General features: G+C 34.9%; 1 protein-coding gene across 9 annotated transcripts in view; it reads left to right on the plus strand.

Moving 5' to 3' along the window:
- cnc (NFE2 like bZIP transcription factor cap-n-collar) overlaps positions 1 to 20,470 on the plus strand; it is a 406,452-nt gene that overhangs the window by 355,990 nt on the left and 29,992 nt on the right. For all 9 annotated transcript variants that reach the window (XM_069822992.1, XM_069822989.1, XM_069822988.1 and 6 more), the window contains 3 exons: positions 10,237 to 10,498; positions 13,542 to 13,675; positions 16,358 to 16,454. In XM_069822992.1, the coding sequence (XP_069679093.1) occupies positions 10,237 to 10,498; positions 13,542 to 13,675; positions 16,358 to 16,454 (493 nt within the window). The remainder of the gene's footprint in view (positions 1 to 10,236; positions 10,499 to 13,541; positions 13,676 to 16,357; positions 16,455 to 20,470) is intronic.

Below are 20,470 nucleotides of genomic sequence, written 5' to 3' on the forward strand. Positions count from 1 at the left end.
TTGTAGAATCGCAAAATAACACACAATATTAGAAATCACTGAAAATTTCATTGCATGCAACATAAAACACAGGCGCGCGCGTAATAACTTGGAATGCAGGCGAGACAGCTAGAAAATGGATATCAGAGTTTGCAAACAGCTCACGACGGCGAATTGGTTGATACATAGGCCTACGGTTTCATGGTGATGTGTCCCAACGAACTGTCACGTTTACAGTATACGCCAACGGTGAATAAGTGAGGATATTGTTCGAACTAAGACAGTGCCATCCCAAGCATTGCGATGTGCTGAGAGAAGACACGCCATCCTTGTGTGACGTTTCTAAGAACGGAGCAAGGCTTTAGAATGGTTGCTTCTTATGCGTAGAAGTGCTCAAAATGAAACAGGAGTGTTTGTTTTGAACGCTGTTGTCATTAAGCCACACGTTGGAATTGCTGCTTCTGCGGGAGATAGTCAAAGCCCTGTGCGGTGCATTATGAATGAAAACGTGTTTATACTTTTCACGTGTCTTTGCCACGAAGCGTTGACTTGTGACACTGAGTCCAGAAGCTTCAGTCGATGACGAAATGTCATAGACGTCTTCTGATGCAGCCATTTCTAATAATCGCTCTGAAGGTGACATATCTGCTAATGTCAACCAAATAATCTACGGTATTACGAGTACATTGAATAAATGATCAACGAGTTGGTCCCGTAATGTGTTTTGTCACATAATTGGTAAGATAGTAGACGGTCTAAGGTTCGAGTCCCGTTGAGGTATGTGATTTTTCGTGGGAAAAATCAATAGTAACAGTTGTGGTAGACGAGATGGCAGTAGAGGTTTTTCTCGGGGTTCTCCCCTATTTATATAGGTACCTACTCAAAACAATGTAAGATGAGATACTAAAAATCAAAGATGACTGGCACTTCAGCTTAAATCACTAAATGTATTAAATGTGCATGGCTCAAAAAAGTTATTTTTCTTCTTAAATTATATTAAGCTTACATTATAATAATTGTATTTCCGAAATATATTATTTTTAATAAACTTTATTTTTTCAGCTTCCTCCAAGTGGAGGCTGCCCAAAATATAAAGCTTTGCCATAAAATTATTAAAAAAATAAAAGTAAACCAATATAATGAAAAAGAGAAAACAGTGAGAAGGAAAAAAAATAATACATTTATAAACAGTTGAAAACGATTAAACAAATCATCATTGATACCAGTAGAAACATGAATTATTCCTAATATCTATCATGTTATCAGATGATCGCAGACATCTATTCAGCACTAGTTGTAGGACCCAACCCTAGATCATATATGTAACAGATAACTCCTCGCTACGTTAAAATCGGCAGCACTTTGAAGAGAACAACCGCCAGGATCGCCACCCGTCCGCCGTAAACGAACACGAGATGGCAGCACAGTCGCTAATGCAATTCAAATGGGTATTATGACATGACTCCTTATGTAACAACTAGATGGCAGCGTAGTAAACCTGACAAAAGTTGTTAACCTCAAAGCCTATAACCCCGACATATCTGTTACATATATGATCTAGGACTCAACTTAAAAGTGAGCAGATTGCCATAGGAAAGAGATCGGTCTATTCAAGTGTAGAAGTGGTTTCTTAGAAAACTTCCCTGTTACTTGCTATAGAAAGAATTAACGTGTTCTCAAATCCTCTTATCAATTTCAGCAGTTACATTTAAAGCCACATTTTAGTTACAAACAGTGTTGGCTATTTTTTGTGTTTGTATCGGTTAAATATAGACATAGAAGAGTAAATTCTGTTACCCTATCGTAAGAATTTAATATCCCATTTGTTATTGTTTTGTTTCATTCTTTAAGTTCGCCATCTTAATTATTATTCCATCAAAGTAAACGTTGTAATGCTATGACGCATTATTAATGTGCAGTTATGATCATTACAGTTTTTCAATTCCGCATGAGTAATTTTAATATACAGGTTGAGTCATAAGTATGTTTCGAAAACGCGTGAGCGTGCTCCTGGATCGAAACTAAGAACAATTCCTTATATGAAAATTTGACGGGAAAATGCTTATTTATTGGAGAAATGGTCATACTTTGTTTTTTTGTTTTGTTTTCGGTTTTTTTTTTTTTGTGTCACAAGTACATGTTTGGAAACTTGTCATTTAAAGTTTACAAAAGGTGCTCAGTGTGTCTCCCTTCATTTTTACACATGCCTGAGCACGACGTACACACGACTGGCGAGTTCGCTCAAACACCATGTTGTCATCACGGATCAATTGGCATGCATTTTCAACACGTTGCAATAGCTCCTCTGCATCATTCACTGGTGTTGCATAGACGACAGCCTTCAAGTGACTCCAAAGGTAAAAATCTAATGGTGAGGTCAGGTGATCTGGGTGGCCAAGGCACTGGACCACCGCATCCAATCAAAAGAAAAACAATGTACTACTGCCTTGTCACTGTGTTGTTTATAAACAAACACTGGTATAAAATCAAAACAAAAACAACGCAATAATATGATCAGATAGTTATGAAAACAAACGTCACTATTATTCCAATCGTGACTAACGAGAAAGGCTTCGGCACGAATCAATCATGTGGCTGTCGTGGTCTAGTCATGGCCATCTTGACAATCGCCTAATATAAATATATGTTCAAAGTTCTAAAAAAACAAAGGAATTGCTATATTAAACTCCTGTTAAACGTGCATTTATATATAAACTTGTTCAATGTTGGCCATATTATGACTAAGATTGTGACGTCGCGCCGTAGCCTGTCTTTCTCGTTAGCCACGTATTCCAATAAATAAGCATTTTCCGTCAAATTTTCATATAAGGAATTGTTCTTATTTTTTATCTAGGAGCATGCTCACACGTTTTCCAAACATACTTATGACTCACCCTGTATTTTCAACATTTACGTAGGTACACTATATTTCATAATATCCTAAATTCGTCCGTTGCGGGACAGCCCATGGAGGGCCAAGGTCTACCAGTCGTCTGCTGGCCTTCACGTTCACATGCCTCAGCAGAGGTCAGTACGGGGATAACATGTGGTTAGCACGATGTTCCTCTCAGCCGTTACAGCTGACTTTGAGGTCGGATTTCGCTACTGAAAATAATACTGAATTTACGTAAAAATCCGAACTGTTGACGTGATTGCTTCAACATAAAGTAAGCAGTAAAATGCGTTCATCTTTCACGATTATTTCTTAAATTCAATGTACTATTAATGGAAAGCAGCTCGCAGCTTATCCACATAAATGTGTTGAAGTAGCATTCAGTGTTTATTCCCTTGGATGTATTAGATACGTGAGTGTTTTATTAAGCTAACTAGGATTTGATAAGGCAGGTTACTTATCTCGTTCATGCGAGTCTTGCAAACATTTCATATCTTGAAAAGTGTAAGAGATTCACATGTGTGGAATACTGGAAAAAAATTGTGCTTGATCAAAATTTAGCCATGTTACCTGGAAAGTGCATGTCTATTTACTTATAAATTAACCTCGATGTTGTTATTTGTAGGAAGACTTGTTTTTCAGTGTTGACAAATTTTGGAAACTAAAATTGTCTAACAGGAAGTGTTGATTGTGAAGTGTATTCGGTGGTGTGTACGTTTTTTTAAGCTGAATGTTATTTACATGACCTACTTCATGTAAAATAGAATTGAAAGCAGAGGTGAACAATTGTGTTTTGTCCTAGAGAAAGAAAAGTGACGCACGTGGAGATACAAGAACATTGGATGTTAGTAAATGAGTGCCGAGTACTGAAACACAGTTTTCCCGTAAAGCTCGTGATACTAAAATAATGCGCAAGCATCTAGCTTTAATGTTCTGTTAAGGAGCAGTAATGTAAAAGAAAGGATGGATGTCCGTGTGTATATGTACGGAATACAACAATGAAGCAATTGTAAGGAAGAATGGGTAAGAAATTATAAGTACTTAATCAAAAGATGACATGTTGATGTCCAGGGTATAAATAAGTCTTGTGGAGTAATAAAAGTAAATAAAAAGAAAAGAACAAAAGTACCAAAATGCTTGGAGCTATTCCGTCTACAGTGGCCTTCAGTTAATATTGCTATTTCTCAATCTATCAATGTCAGAAGTAGTAATAACTCACTCTGCATATGTTTAACCCACATGTGAACTTTTGTAACATATTCAAGTGACGAGATGGACACAAGTAACGTAAGAGTAGCACTTCTTTCTTTCTGAAATTGATCATAAAGTTACTTAAATATGCAGAAACAGGGTCGCGCACTTTCTTGGAAGCTGAACAGTCCGAGAGCAAATTGAAAGAACAGAATGCATTATCAGAAGTATTTCTTCAAGCTGGCCTCGTTTAGCATTTTTTCCTCCGCCTTCTTTAGAGGAGAACTCGTTCATGTATCATCAGTTTAAATGTATAATATGTATACACATTAATGATACTGTACAGGTTACATTTAATGTCTAAAACTCCTTCTGTATGCACACACATACAGTGAGGACTGGTTAATTTTAAGTTGGATAATGCGAGCTACCTATTTCCCTTCATATAATAATAATAATAATAGTAATAATAATAATAATAATAATAATAATAATTACTTACGTACTGGCTTTTAAGGAACCCGGAGGTTCATTGCCGCCCTCACATAAGCCCGCCATTGGTCCCTATCCTGAGCAAGATTAATCCAGTCTCTACCATCATATCCCACCTCCCTCAAATCCATTTTAATATTATCTTCCCATCTACGTCTCGGCCTCCCCAAAGGTTTTTTGCCCTCCGGCCTCCCAACTAACACTCTATATGCATTTCTGGATTCGCCCATACGTGCTACATGTCCTGCCCATCTCAAACGTCTGGATTTTATGGTCCTAATCATATAATAATAATAATATTCATTATCATCATATCCTTGCACGTACTCGTGGGTTTTAGTTCGAACTTAGGTTTAAGATACAAATTAGATTTGCTTTAAATGTTATTTTAAGTAATCGTGCTTCATTTAATTTAGGATGTTCCCTGTTATTATTATTATTATTATTATTATTATTATTATTATTATTATTATTATTATTATTATTATTATTATTATTGTTAGTATTAATTATTAGTATTATTATTAATTGTGTTTATTATTGTTATTATTGAGTGTAATTAGTTACCCTTGCCACCGGGTATATACCCATTGCAGTGTGAATAAATACATACATACGTACGTATTAGATCTAGTGGTCTGTTACAGTTTTCAGCCATTTATTTTTTCCTCTCAGGTTTCTTGGAGCATATGTTAGAATCTGTTTGGGTGTACGGCTAGTGTTAATTTCTGTTTAAATTTGCGTTAAAATGTAATGTTGGATTCAACTCTTTCAAAGGAACTAATGCATATTTCAAAATGTAATTTTAATAGTAAAGATGAGTGGGCAGTCGACGGTCTTTTTTTCTTTATACTCGTAGGTATATTTATTTATACACTCTTCAACGTCTAGGCCATATCGCGTGTGTAGGATCTTTGGGTATATCAGTAGGCCATGGCTATTGTTGTGATTCTGTTTTATTGCAATATGTTATATATGTCTTGTATTCATTTTAACCGATTTCAATTTTTTAATTATTCTGATAATGGTGAGTACGGCGGTGATGAATCTTGGTACTGGTAGGTAAATATCCAATTCGGTGTTTGCCTTTGTGACTGTGGAAAGCCTGTGTCATATTGGCCGACCATGTAGTTTGAACTTGGGACTTTCCGAATGCGAGTCCAGTGCGTTACCACTGAGATACTTCGTTAGATCCAATTATTATTGTTCCATTTCATTTGTAGTAGTAGGTTATGTAAATTCAAGAATTTAACTCCAACATGTGCACAAAAGAGGAGTTGGTCATGTACAATACTGCCTATTGTTGATTACAGTATAGTCTCGATTATCGGGCTAATGATCGGAAAGAGGTACCCGGATAATGTGAAAAACGGATATTACGAAAGTTTATTATTTTACAGGTACCATGTAGTATATAAACCTATTTCGTGAACAAATAGTTTGAAATCTATATTTACTTCATATTTACAGTAATACACACAGTAGGTGTATATCATTTTACACATAAGATTAAAATTCTCTTACAGTGTAAGATTACCCGACCATTTTGTTTGTGGAACGGCAGTTGCTTGTACTAATACCACAGTCTAGTATATACAGTCACGAAGCTTGAGTTGTGAGGGTGCTAGGAACAATAGACTGTGCCGGTACTATTTCGCATTGTCTGTAATGAGGCGATATTAGCGATCCTAGTGGTTAGCAACTATCTATGGATGCATATTTACTACGTATCGAGTTTCGTGACTGTATATACTAGACTGTGCTAATACCCAGTGTGTCACTTGTGCAGTACGATCGCTCTCTTATTCTAGCCATAGTCTATGTCTGTCTCTTTCCCACAGAGTAACAACACAAGATTGCAGCACCGCTGTTTACGTTTCACATACAAAATGTCATCTACTACATAATTTATGCCTGAAGTAGTTTTTGACATTTTTCTGCCTCCGTTTTAATTTGAAGTCCAGTATTTTTTTTTTCATAATTTCTTGTCGCTTTATTTAAATAAATAATTATTTTGGAGCGTAAGCCATGCACAGATAATCCGCAAACCGGATAAACAACGAATGGATAATCGAGAGTATATTGTATGTATGCTAAATCCTTATTAAATGGTTTTTAAGAATTTCACTTATTCCATACTTTTAATAATTGGTGTCCACACCTGTGGAGTAACGGTTAGCACGTTTGGCCGCGAAACTAGGTGCCCGGGTTCGATTCTCGGTCGGGGCAAGTTACCTGACTGAGGTTTTCTTCGGGGTTTTCCCTCAACCCAATATGAGCAAATGCTGGGTAACTTTCGGTGCTGGACCCCGGACTCATTTCAACAGCATTATCACCTTCATCTCATTCAGACGCTAAAAACCTAATATGTTGATAAAGCGTCATAAAATAACCTACTAAAATAAAAAAAGAAATAATAATTGGTATGCATATAAAAGACGGGAATTTCCAGTGCTATTGTTTACACTCCTTTCATCTCCGAGTTCTTAATCTTCATGTGGCATAGTGTAAAAACGAAAATTACGAACTTCTTCATACGAAGAATTTGAATTGTATAATACACAATGCAGTAAATGTGACTTGTATAATAAAACTTTCCTCCCCTCCTTATTCTATGTGAGAACAACTTTTTTCATCCATTCTTCAATGAATAAGGCCAAGGTAATATTAATTCCATGTTAATTATGCTATTAGGTGGCGAGTAGCTCTCTTGATACAGCAACTGACTACAGACGGGAAGGTTCTGGGTTCAATCCCGGGTGTAGCGGAGACTTTCTTGTTATCAGTCTTCCAGAATGGCCCCAGGGGAAGGGGGAAAAGATGGTCGGAACGTGGTGTCGACCACATCATCTCATTGTAGTGCCGAGATCATACTCCATGACCCCAATGCGCCTTCATAGCATCTAACTTTGTATTTATGTGCCTGCGTGATATTCGTATTCATTTTCGATTTCTAGCAGCGAAAGGGAGATTATTATCCTCCATCCCCACAAGGGACTGGAAGTGTGTCCCTTCTGCTTTTGTCTTAATCGATGGATTTGCGCCGTGTTTATTACGTGTAGGGTTGCCATCCCAAGGTCTTCCTATCTTGCTATATTTTATTGCAATTTTCCTTATCTTATATTTTTCTGGGCTCTTCTCTCATTTTTATTGATCAAGTAAAATTATAAATTCTAGGTATTAGTGTTGTATTTGTTTTGTATTAGAGACCTGATATTAAAAGCTTAATTACAATAAATAATTGTATCAGAAACTGCTGGCTATCTTAGATTGACAAGAAGAAAAATTTGGATATTTTGAAAGAATTAAAAATATTGACCCAATTTTAGAGAAAATTAAAATACTTATTTACTTACAAATGGCTTTTAAGGAACCCGAAGGTTCATTGCCACCCTCACATAAGCCCGCCAGCGGTCCCTATCTTGTGCAAGATTAATCCAGTCTCTATTATCATACCCCACCTCCCTCAAATCCATTTTAATGTTATCCTCCCATCTACGTCTCGGCCTCCCTAAAGGTCTTTTTCCCTCCGGTCTCCCAACTAACACTCTATATGCATTCCTGGACTCGCGCATACGTGCTACATGCCCTGCCCATCTCAAACGTCTGGATTTAATATTCCTAATTATGTCAGGTGAAGAATACAATGCGTGCAGTTCTGTGTTGTGTAACTTTCTCCATTCTCCTGTAACTATTCCGAGGCTTATTGTAGGGATTCGTAACAAGCTGTTTTTTACGGTGATGGGTTGTTAGCCCTTCGCCCAACCCCCAAGCTGGAGGACCACCCCTTATCGGCTGTCCACGACTGCTTATTCAATATATTCGCAGCTACCCTCCATATCTGGAGGCCGTCTCCTCTATCCGCAACCTGAGGACGCGCCATGCCGTGGTGATAGGGACCCACAATACATGGGAGAAAATTAAAAATGTAGACACAAATGGAAATCTCATATACTCAGGATGCCTAGAACAAGGATACCACTCCAAGCACTAAATTACCACCCTATAGGAACAAGATCTTTGAGTCATTCACTGAAACGATGGAGTGAGATCCTAACAGGCCACCAGGCGTGTTACGTGATAAGAAGAAGAAGAATTGTATCGGACATGATTTATCAGTTTAGAAATCTATCACTGAGAAGGAAAAAAATGTTTACTACATTAATAGACAAGAGTGATAAAATCGGCTGATTATAAAATTTAAAATGTGAAACTTTTATTATATTTTGTAATGGGCATGAATGTTTATTTAATCAGATGCGTCGAGCTAGTGGAGTGTTTATTGTGAAAATTTATGATTTTTTATGGAATCGCTTAAGTTTTTACAAATAGAAATTAACTCTCCTTCATATAAACCGACATATTTTGTAAAACTTACGAAAAATGTCAGAGATTGTCCCTCTTGATCCGAAAACAAGACTAATAACTTCATAATTTTTTTTAACGAATTAGGAATTATTTACACAATTGCTTCCGAAAATGGATACAAAAAAAAACATTAGTTAATTTAATAATGGATTACAGTGTACCCTGTTATTGTCTTGTTTTATAAAACAACACTCAAAATGCCATATCTACTCACATTAAGTGCCAGTCCTTGAAGAATGATAATGAATTGCAGTGTACCCTGTTATTGTCTTCTTTTATATACCAACACGCAAAGTACCATATCTACTCACATTTCCAGAATATTTTTTTTTTCAAGAAGAATTATAAAAAATATGGATGTACCGCGAATATATTGAATAAACAGTTGCTGATAGCCGTTAAGGTGTGATCTTCTAGCTTGGGGGTTGGATGAAGGACAAACAACCCATTACCATAAAAAAGAACTTGTTAAGAAACCTCAACATAAGGGATAGGTTTGGAAGTAAATCCCGAAAAGACAAAGTATATGATTATGTCTCGTGACCAGAACATAGTACGAAATGGAAATATAAAAATTGGAAATTTTTCCTTTGAAGAAGTGGAAAAAATTCAAATATCTTGGACCATCGGTAACAAATATAATGGCATCCTGGAGAAAATTAAACGCAGAATAAAGAGCTACTATCGGAAATGCCTACTATAATTTGGTTGAGAAGCTTTTGTCATCTAGTAAGCTTTCAAAAAAACTGAAAGTTAGAATTAATAAAATAGTTATATTACTGGTTGTTCTGCATGGTTGTGAAACTTGGACTCTCACTTTGAGAGAGGAACAGAAGTAAGGGTGTTTGAGAATAAGGTGCTTAGGAAAATGTTTGGAGCTAAGAGGTATAAGTTACAGGAGAATGGAGAAAGTCATACAATGCAGAACTGCACCCATTGTATTCTTCACCTAACTTATTTAGGAACATTAAATCCAGACGTTTGAGATGGACAGGGCATGTAGCATGTATGGGTGATCCAGAAATGCATATAGAGTGTTAGTTGGGAGATCTGAGGAAAAAAGACCTTTGGAGAGGCCGAGACGTAGATGGGAGTATATTAAAATCGATTTAAGGGAGGTGGGATATGATGATAGGACTGGATAGGGACCAATGGCGGGCTTTGTGAGGGCAGCAATGATCCTACAGGTTCTCTAAAAGCCAAAAATATGTAAGAATTAGAGTTGAAACAGAACTTCATGTGCGAATATTACCAAACAAAATAGTCTTCTTTTTGTGAAGATTCTTTAAATGAATATTGCTGTGATGTTTCAGGGCCGCATGCCATTTGTAAGAACAATGAGCATGGAGCAACGCTGGCAAGACCTGGCCAACTTGCTAAGCCTACCTGGTCCTGGGGATGCTTCAGCAATGTCACATCCGTTTGCACACCACCACCATCACCATCATCACAACTACAATGGAGGTCCGAGCAGTGCCTACACACCAGACAACACTCGCGGAGTTCTGTTGCATAATGCTACACTTGCACCTCCCATCGGAGATCTCAACAACACTGGCCCATATCCAAATATGAGTGAGTTCACAAGTTCTGTTGTTACTTTGTAAGGCAGGGACTCCCGTCCTTGTCTATTCCGAATCATACTTAATTGCAGATTTTCCCCCGTTGCAGACTTAGTTATTGTGCTAAATGTTAATGTCAGATTACGAAACTTCACATCAATTGTCCTTACAGCTCGTAGCATAATGGTTGGAAATCCCTAGACAGAAGATAGAATTTGCTTTTACTTTCGTTATGTAATCTATTATTTTCTGTTTAAACTTAATTTTGGTTGAAACTACTTGACAAGAGGCGTCATTTAGGGAAGGGATTGTGGAAGATAATTTCCCCCCTTTTCGCATTTAAGATTAAAAAAATAATTGAAGAAGAAATGTGGGAACTGTAGTTGTAATATTAAAATATTCCATTTTTATAAATGCTTAAGAAATAAAAGACACACTAGTTATTGACTTTACTCAAATGAAACCAAGGCATTACTTTTTGCTACATTAGTGGATGTTACCTACTTTAAATAAAAGTACACATTTTTTTGTTAATTGGAGTTAAAATTTCTTTGCCAGTAAAATAGTGTGCGTCCATTTGTTTAAACTAAGTCAGTAAGTCGTCATCATCATCATTGGCGCTACAGCCCTTGGTGGGCCTGGGCCTCCCATAGTAATTGTCGCCATCCGTCTCTATCTTGTGTAGCAGCCTTCCAATTCTTACACCCCAACTTCCTGGCATCCTCTTCCACTCCATCAATCCACCGCAAGTGCGGTCGACCTCGTCTTCTCTGACCTCCCGGATTTGTTATTACAATTTTTTTGCAAGGTTCACTTGGGTCTATGCGTATTACATGTCCTGCCCACCTCAATCTGCTAGTTTTAACTGTATTAATTATATTTGGCTCTCCTAGAAGTCTATATAATTAATAATTGCATCTCCTCCTCCAGAGACCTTCCTCAAATGTTGGACCATAGATCCTTCGCAGAATCTTTCTTTCGAAAATCTCCAATCTTTTTTCATCGTTTTTGGAGATTGACCACGTTTCTGCCGCATATGTCAAAACTGGTCTCACTAATGTTTTGTAAAGAATAATTTTTACTTTCCTGGATAGAGCATGCGAACTCGAGAAGTCAGTAAGTGCAAAGTGGAAATGTACTGTGAAGTGGAGTAAACTTGATTAAAAAACATGACATCTTTCCTATTTATGACTTAAAATAATAAAAAAATGCTTAAGACTGAGTATTAAAAATATATTCAGTTTTTATTTTTTATATTTATTAGTTTATTGCCAGAAAAATATAATACAAAAAAATTGTAAGTATGCAAAATTCTAGCGCTCCCCTGAAGAGTGACCTCGTGCTCAGGGGAAGATTCGATACATAATAAAGTTGTATGCATAAATTACAACAAAATAACATCTAAAAATTAGTATTTACTCATGACAAATTTCTTACATACATTTTAAAGTTTGAAACTGTTGGAATGAAATAGGTGAGGGTATTTCGTTATTAATTTGTTACCTACAAATTCTACAACGATATTACTACTATGATTCAAAGCAGTGTTCGTTGAACAGTTGCGTTCAAACAAACGTATTGCATCTGTGCCTTGATATTATGGTTTAAATTATTTATTTTTATGGTCAAATTCACCTCAGTTTAGTTTCATTTCAGAGGAAATAGGTAGAAAGTACGCCACGCGATATACAGACGTGGACAAATTATTAGCAAAATTGAACATTTTTATTACATATTTTTACAAAACATGATTCTTCTATTTAGACTACAGTTGACATTTTTGTGTATTTCCAAATTATTAGCAAAATTGAAGATTTGTGTTGCATATTTTTCAAAATGTAACTCCTCAATTTGGACTACATTTGATATTTTCGCGTATTTACAAATTATTAGCAAAACTGAAGATTTTTATTGTATATTTTTACAAAATTCGATTCTTCAATTTGGACTACAGCTGACATTTTGGATATTTCCAAATTATTAGCAAAACTGAAGATTTTTGCTTTATATTTTTACAAAATTTGAATCTTCAATGCAGATGATATTTTTGCTAATTTACAAATTATTAGCAAAATTGAAGATTTTTATTATATATTTTTACAAAACTTGACTCCTCAATTTAAACTACAGTTGACATTTTTGCATATTTCTCTCTACTGTAATGATGGAAATATCCAAAATTGTCAACTGTAGTCTAAATTGAAAAGTCAAATTTTGTAAACAGAATATCATAAAAATCGTCAATTTTGTTAATAATTTGTCCACGTCTGTACACCATATAAGGTCTTCTCTAAAAATCTTGCCCCCCCCCCCCACCCAAAGCAAAAGCTGAAATGGCGTTCCTGACTTAACAGAAAACAAAACACCCATTTTAACACTCACACACAAGAGATTTTATATATAAACGCATGATATTAATTATCCATGCTGTTTCTGTTTAGTAACAGTAGTGGTTAATGCAATGGCTTTGAAAGTGAGTGATGCATCATGGCCTTTTGTTTAAACCAAGTCTGTTCTTTTTTTCTGAGTATTACAGTCGAGCGCCATAACTAGCTACATGCTACCTTTTTGGGTCAACTGTGTGAAGAATATTCAAAAGAGAAACACACGGAAATGTGAAATATTACATTTCTTTATGAAACCATTTTTTGATAAAGAGGGGGTCTTGGAATTTTATGTGAAAGGTGCCGTGGACCCAATAAATTTAAAAGACCACTGAATTAATATATGATGTATAAATCAATGATCTCTTACTTACTTCAAAGTTAAGTACCAGGAGTTTGAACCCATCCGAGGATGTATATACATTGCACGTGAAAGAGACCTATATTACTTAGGAAAAATTGATGGTCAGCTGTTCTTTGATTGGTTAAAATCTCTTGCTCTGCTAAGAAATGTTGTGTGCCAGTGTCTCCATTCAGATTACAAAATAATGTACCTGCTGATTAATAGCATAATATTCGTTATTTTATTCTAAGACGAATTCCGACTATTCCTCTTATAACTGCCTAGCATGACAGTCAGTTAGAAATTAATTTTGTCATTTCGTATTGTAGATGGAACCTCAAACTTGGGCTCAGCTGTAGCCACATCTATGAATTTAACAAATAGTAGTGAGCCAATGGGAGACAGTGGCCATAACGGAGCATACAAGATGGAAGGACCTCATGACATCATGTATCCATACCAGGTAAGGACTCTGATGAATCAATCATTTGTTTAGGTTTAATGCTTATGAGGCAGTTTCCTAAGTTTCAATTGTAGTAAACACGAATATTCGGAAATCGTACATATAAGTTGCAGGGTGAATAACATGCCTGAAAGCCACCTGTTCAGTCGCTAAGGCACTTGCCTGCTGATCCAGAGGTGCGCTCAGGCGGAGGTTCGATTCCTGCTTGGGCTGATTACCTGGTTGGGTTTTTTTTCTGAGGTTTTCCCCAACCATAAGACAAATGTCAGGTAATCTACGGCGAATTTTCGGCCTCATCTCTCTTATCACCAATCTCATCGACGCTAAATGAATCCTATAAATTAAAAATCCCCAATAATAATAATAATAATAATAATAATAATAATAATAATAATAATTCTTTATTTATACTGGCAGAGTTAAGGCCATAAGGCCTTCTCTTACACTCTACCAGGTCACAATGTATACAAGCAGTGAAAATTTAACAAAAAGTTAAAGAACAGAATACTAACATATTACAAAAAAAAAAAATAATAATAATATATCCACTTTTTTACAAATTGAAAGTAACTGGCGATGAATTGAGAGGATTTTGAACCTAACAGTGACTTTTAACAAGTGTTTTGCATGAAACATAGTGGCTTTTGGAACTCAAAGCTATATAAATCAATATATCTTATCCTTGGTAATCTATTGGTGTGCATAATTCAATTATGAAAAATGGTCTTCAGGGGGTTTTGAATTTAGAGGATTCAATTGATCTTGTAGTTGTGACAGCATCGTTAAATAATTAAGTAAAAAAAAACAATGCCTGAAATGACAAATATTGGGAGCAGTTAGTAATTTTGATTAAGATAATATATTCAGTGTATCGTTTCAGATTGTACGACCATTAGCCTAATGGGAGTGTTGAGTAGTTAATGTTCTATCGGAAGACAGAGGCTGTTCGAATGGGATGAGATGGCAATAATTTCACAGTTACAGAATAAACCTAAATAATCGGAGAAAACCAGTTCCATAATATTTTTATCCACCAGACATCTCATAATTTATTGGAGATCATATCCCAGCCCTGTTGTTGAGAAACCGTCGCATCACCTAACTCCTAAGCTCTGAGCGTATTTCTTGATATAAAATATGTAACAAAGAGTGTAAATGTGTTTGATCCTTATGAATTACTTAATGTTGAAATTTTTAACAGTTTATGATAATTAGTTTTAACTACCTACCCGTTATGTATGATTGCCTTTCACTGAAATAATAACTGAAGTAATATTAAAAATAGAAATTTCCCCCAAAATTACGAATTTAAATTATATTAGGTACTGGTATTGAAATATGTAGGTGACTTTCAATGACGAGCAAGTTCTTTGGACTCTTGTTTTTTAGAGTCATGGTGACTCAACATAATTGTATCTTATTCTTACGTTGACATACTCGAAGTATATATGTATATAGATATATCTTTATCTTACATGTGTCCAAAGTCTGAAGTATGAGGTTATACATTATGTTGTCTTCACACTGCCTTCTACCACCATTTTATCCAGACGTACAGCTTTGTAAAAAAAATGTGATTTTACGTGTCCTTAATTAAATGTATTCGTCATTATTATTATTAAAAAGTTGTTTCAAATATTAGAATTCTCGAGTTTCTCATAAAGAGCTATTTCAAAGACAGTATTAGAAATCTCGAATTCCTTATAAATACTCGGAAAGAAATTTGTTACAAGGCTTTATTTACTTCAAAAAATGCATGTCATTATCAGCAGTTAGGTGTCAAAATACAAAGGTTAACTTCCTTTATTATTAGGTAATATTACGAATATTTTTCTTTTCTCACATTTTGTTCGGTACATATTCTTGAATGACAGTACACTTATATAGTCTGTGTCCGCAACTCTATACTTGTTGCAATATAGGAATGTAATTTCTCGTTTGTACGGTTTTGTTAAAGATGATAATAGGTAAATCTTGGTTCTCACCTTCTCTGTATGTCATATCAGTCATTCGTAATCATTATTCCTTTGCATAATTATTCACCTCAATAGAAGATTGAGCGGTTGATGTAAGTATGGTTTGAATAATTTCAAGGAAAAATTGTTTCAGGGCCGGGTATCGATCCCGGGCCCTTCGCTTAGCGCGCGAACACTACCCTATACCCCCTGGGGTAGCTCAGTTGGAAGAACGTTCGTGCTCTAAGCGAAGGGTCCCGTGATCGATACCTGGCCCTGGAACAATTTTCCTTGAAATTATTCAAACCTGCTTTACAGGGAGCTACTACCTGAAAGCCAGATTTGTATAAATATGGTTTGTTTACCACTTATACGATGTTATGTGACAATACAACAGATCTATTCCCAGATTTTCTTTGAAATAATATTCTCAGCGTCATTAGTGTAGATAAAATAGTTTTTGGCATATTAGTGTTCTATATTATGTTACACTTGACAAAATTCTTATCATGCTTACATTGATATATTTTTCAGAAAGAGTAAGGTTAAGGAGCATTTTATTTTATAATCAATAACATACCGCATAATATAGAAGATTACAATTAAATACTACATAGAAATTTAGTATCTTGGAATAAAAGTTACAGACTTGTACCATTCACTGAGATTTATTGTTTTTTTTAATTCTTTTCCATTCATGTTAATGACAAATTTGTTACTTTGCCAGAATTCTACCTCGGAAATGAACCAGACAACTGAAGGATTTCTTTCTTCCATACTGAACGATGAGGATCTTCAATTGATGGACATGGCAATGAATGAAGGTGAGTGCTTCCTATTTCATTATCAAAATTCACTCTGCTTCATTACCAGCATTAACTTCCTAGTTGTGTGATCAGCGTGGTGCAAGACTTGGGGTAACTCAGGACAAACAGAAGATAAGGAATACATCTAGTCCCTAATGAGAGAGAGAAATCTTCACTTTTCTGCCAGAAATTAAACCAGGAACCACCGTATTTGTGGCAGAAAATTTTACGACTAGATCTGTAAATTTAAAACACTTGCTTTGTTAATAAGTTTATTGAGCGTGACTAAGAAAACGACATATCAATACATTGATTTCTTTGGAAGTTATACTAACATTGGCACTTTGTTATTTTCAAGACACGTTTACATTGATCTAGTTTCTAGCAAATCAGACACTTCGTCATTTTTTCCTACAAATTAATCGAAAAATATGTGTAATTGTAACGGTGAAAATATTGTTAATAAAATCATTTTTTTTTTCTGAATCAAAAAATGGAAACAAGCGAGAATCGGAATTGTCAGAGTTCAGAAAACAGAATTGAGTCTATACTTGGTTATAATAGGTAATGGTGAAACTCTAGAATCTCTAGTCCGAACAGAGAGTTAACAAACAGAATGTTAAAATGTGAAATATAAAGTTGAAGAAACGCAGTATTTTAACAGCAATTTATACTTTTAACATCGAAACATATTAATTTCCATATATTGATGTACTATGTGTATACTTAAACACCAGTTTGTTATTCCATGTTCACTATTCCAGATTTCTCCCATTCTTCTTTGTTTCACATTTTTCTACCACATTTGGCACCATTGTTTCAAGAGTCAACAGAATATCTAAATGCACTAATATTGTTGCATCTAGGTGTATCATAATGAGTCATGACTCTTGGACTCTGTCCCTATACCATTGTGGAGATATTAAATTAGCAGGACAGATTAACAGTCATACATTTCCGCACACTCAAAGACTGTAGAAATGATATAAATAAAATTTAGAGGAATTATTTTATATTTTTTATCGATTTAACCAGAGAATGATCGGTTTTGATCTTATGTAACTTAATAGTTTTTATAACATTGCATGCCAAGAGCATGCTTCGCTTGTTAAAACACTACGTGTTTTTTTTTCTCCTTCCTGTTTCGTTGACTCGAGATATTTTCACCTAGTGACTTCAAAAGGTTTAGTTGTTATGAAGATGAAAATTGTCAAGTCATTGTGTTCATATGCTAATGTGAGAATCGATTCATCATCAGATCTTTGTTTCCTACAATGTGTGATCAATTCATGGCCAGTTACCAGTGTGTGTGTGTGTGTGTGTATGTGTGTGCGATTTAAGTTGTGATTGAACATTTCTGGAAGTACTACATGAAAAACAGAAGAAAAACATTTCATCCTAAAAAACGAAGAGTGAAGAAATGTAAAAGCAAAATCATTTTTCAACTGCTATAATACTTTTATAGAAGACTAATTATTTGCTAATAGTTTTCCAAACTTCGAAATAGTTTATACCTTTGTCACTAATTTTAAGAATCTGAAAATGAAAAATAATATAATTCTTGTTTGTTGTTTATATTGTACATTTGTTGTTATTGTGTGAATACATAGTTCATTTGCTTGGTTTATAAATATTGTTACACTGATGGTCTTGTATTGTGGATGTGGTAGGCCTACTTTCCAACTACTAAACTAGCGGACCTGGGTTCAAATCCCAGCAGAAATGTGTAGATTTATTTCTCTTACAAAAGAATGAATTAGTCTTATCCCATGTCACAGCTTGTGTTAGGTTGTGTCTTTGTGTCATTCTAACGACATTATCAGAAGTCAATAATAGGTGATAGTTCAAAATTCTGTCAAGGACGAAAAGGACTAAAGAGTGCAGTTTTTGAAAATATTGTAATTATTATTGTCATCATCATCATTATCATCATCATCATCATCATCATCAGTAGTAGTAGTAGTAGTAATTATGATAAAGAATTACTTCCGATCCATTTGTTACATATGTTGATGATTTACTTCAATCGTCTATTTATATTTTCTTCCTTCTGTATGACTCTGCACTTTTTCTCCTTGGTTATAGTGAATGTCATGAGTTGCAGTTTGATCTTCCTTTCTTTAATGGCTGTTTCCCCTCTCCTTATTAACAAAGCGTTTCGTGTGGTGTGAGCTTTCGTGATAAGATAACAAGTCGATGTTGACATTGCCCAAGTTACTTTATGCGGGTATCAGTAGTAAATAGCAAGTTAGTATTGCGCTGGTAGCCAGGAATAAGTGTACTTTAGTGCATTGTGATGGGTATTTTTAGTGAAATTCCGCAAGGTGCAAGTACGTGGAATGTGATTTTCAGATTAGGTTCAAATAACAAGGCTGCTGACTGAATTTGTGGAAACATAGTCATATTTTCTTTTTCTTTTTTTTTAACAGTTTGATAATCGCTGGAAGACTAATCACTCGAGAATTCAGTTATCTCCCTCTCTCTCCCCAAATGTCAGTGAATGTCCGAACTTCAAGTCGTGATGGAAATGTTTGATTTTCACAAATGTGCATGTGAACTTTTTTAAAAATCCTAAATTCGTGCTGTCCGACTTTTGGCATAATTAGTCATTTCAGACATAAAAAAATATGTTTTGCAATTTAGTTAGGTCTATATATTATTATTGAGTACTACTGTTTCAGCATTGAAAGCATGTTATATTTGTTGTGTGGGTTTTTTTTTTTTTTTAGTATGAGTTACAGTTCTAACAGGTAAACATGTTTGACCCTGTGGCAGTCAGTCTTGGAATATTAATTAAATCAAGAGGATCTAAATAATACTCTTAAAAGATGACAGGTATGCAGAAAAAATGATCGTCCAGGATTACCTTAAAATGATTTCAACTCGGTAAACAGAATTAGCGAATGTTGTGCCTAAAACATAATTTTTTTAAATATACAGATTCTGTAAATATTAATAAATGTTAAATTATTTATTTGACAAGGAGAAATGCTCACATTTCGTATCACCATCTCGCTGCAGTTGTTTGAAATGTAGACTTATATACAACTCTAATCAGATACGAATTCTTCACTTCAAAATAAGTGTATATCCTTTACCTTCTAAAACGTGAATCAAATTTGCATAAAATTATCAATGAAATATTCTATTTCGTTATTTCCATTATTCCTGCTTGAATTGTTAGTGCAATAAATAATCATAATTGCGTGGTTATTGCGCATTTCAGCTAAAATTGAATAAAGCAGAAATAATTCTGTGGATCACTTATTTTTGCGTGAATCTCGTTTTCTTAAAATAACTGAAACTAGATTCGACTTTTTTTTTTAAGAATGCTCACCAGAGAGAATAGAATCTAATCTCCAGCATAGATCTTTCAAGATTTCTCATTGGAAAGCAGCTGAAGGATAAATTTTGTTCAAAACACTTCATTTTTATTTAATCATTGCTCTCATTTTTATTTAATCGTTTCTCTTTTATTGTCATGTCATAAAAAGACGTACCGTTACAGTAATTACTCGCTAACTTGGGAATGTAAATGAGTTTTTGTTTCACAGATTTTAGTTATCTTTTTCATAAATCTGCCTGTAAAAGTAGAATAATGCGATCAGAAACAAACATCTTTTATTCTTCAAAATAATAATCATCAGAATTTTAAGTGACGGCATTGTATAAAAGGGGTTTGAATACACGTGTTCATTGATTCATATAGTGATGTTGCATCATCTGCAATCTGTTTTACATGGTCTACTGCCTCAGTTATTAATAGTTAGAATGAAGACAGATTGAATACTCGAAAAACCAGTCTGTGGCAACCAGTATTCATGATGCAGTGTGTGGTTGATAGGTAATACAACTGTTTTTTGGAGCAAAAGTTTAATTAACATAATTTGTTGTTGTTTTCTAATGCCAGGCATTTGACAATGAAGTCATTTGACCTCTTGCACTCCAATATTTTTCAAAGATATTGTCATGGTTAGCCACTAACGCACAGATTTTGAGAATGAACATAATTTATTATTACTAATAATTACAAT

The sequence above is a fragment of the Periplaneta americana genome, chromosome 4 (genome assembly GCF_040183065.1).
Source record: "Periplaneta americana isolate PAMFEO1 chromosome 4, P.americana_PAMFEO1_priV1, whole genome shotgun sequence".
Classification (NCBI taxonomy): Eukaryota; Metazoa; Arthropoda; class Insecta; order Blattodea; family Blattidae; genus Periplaneta; species Periplaneta americana.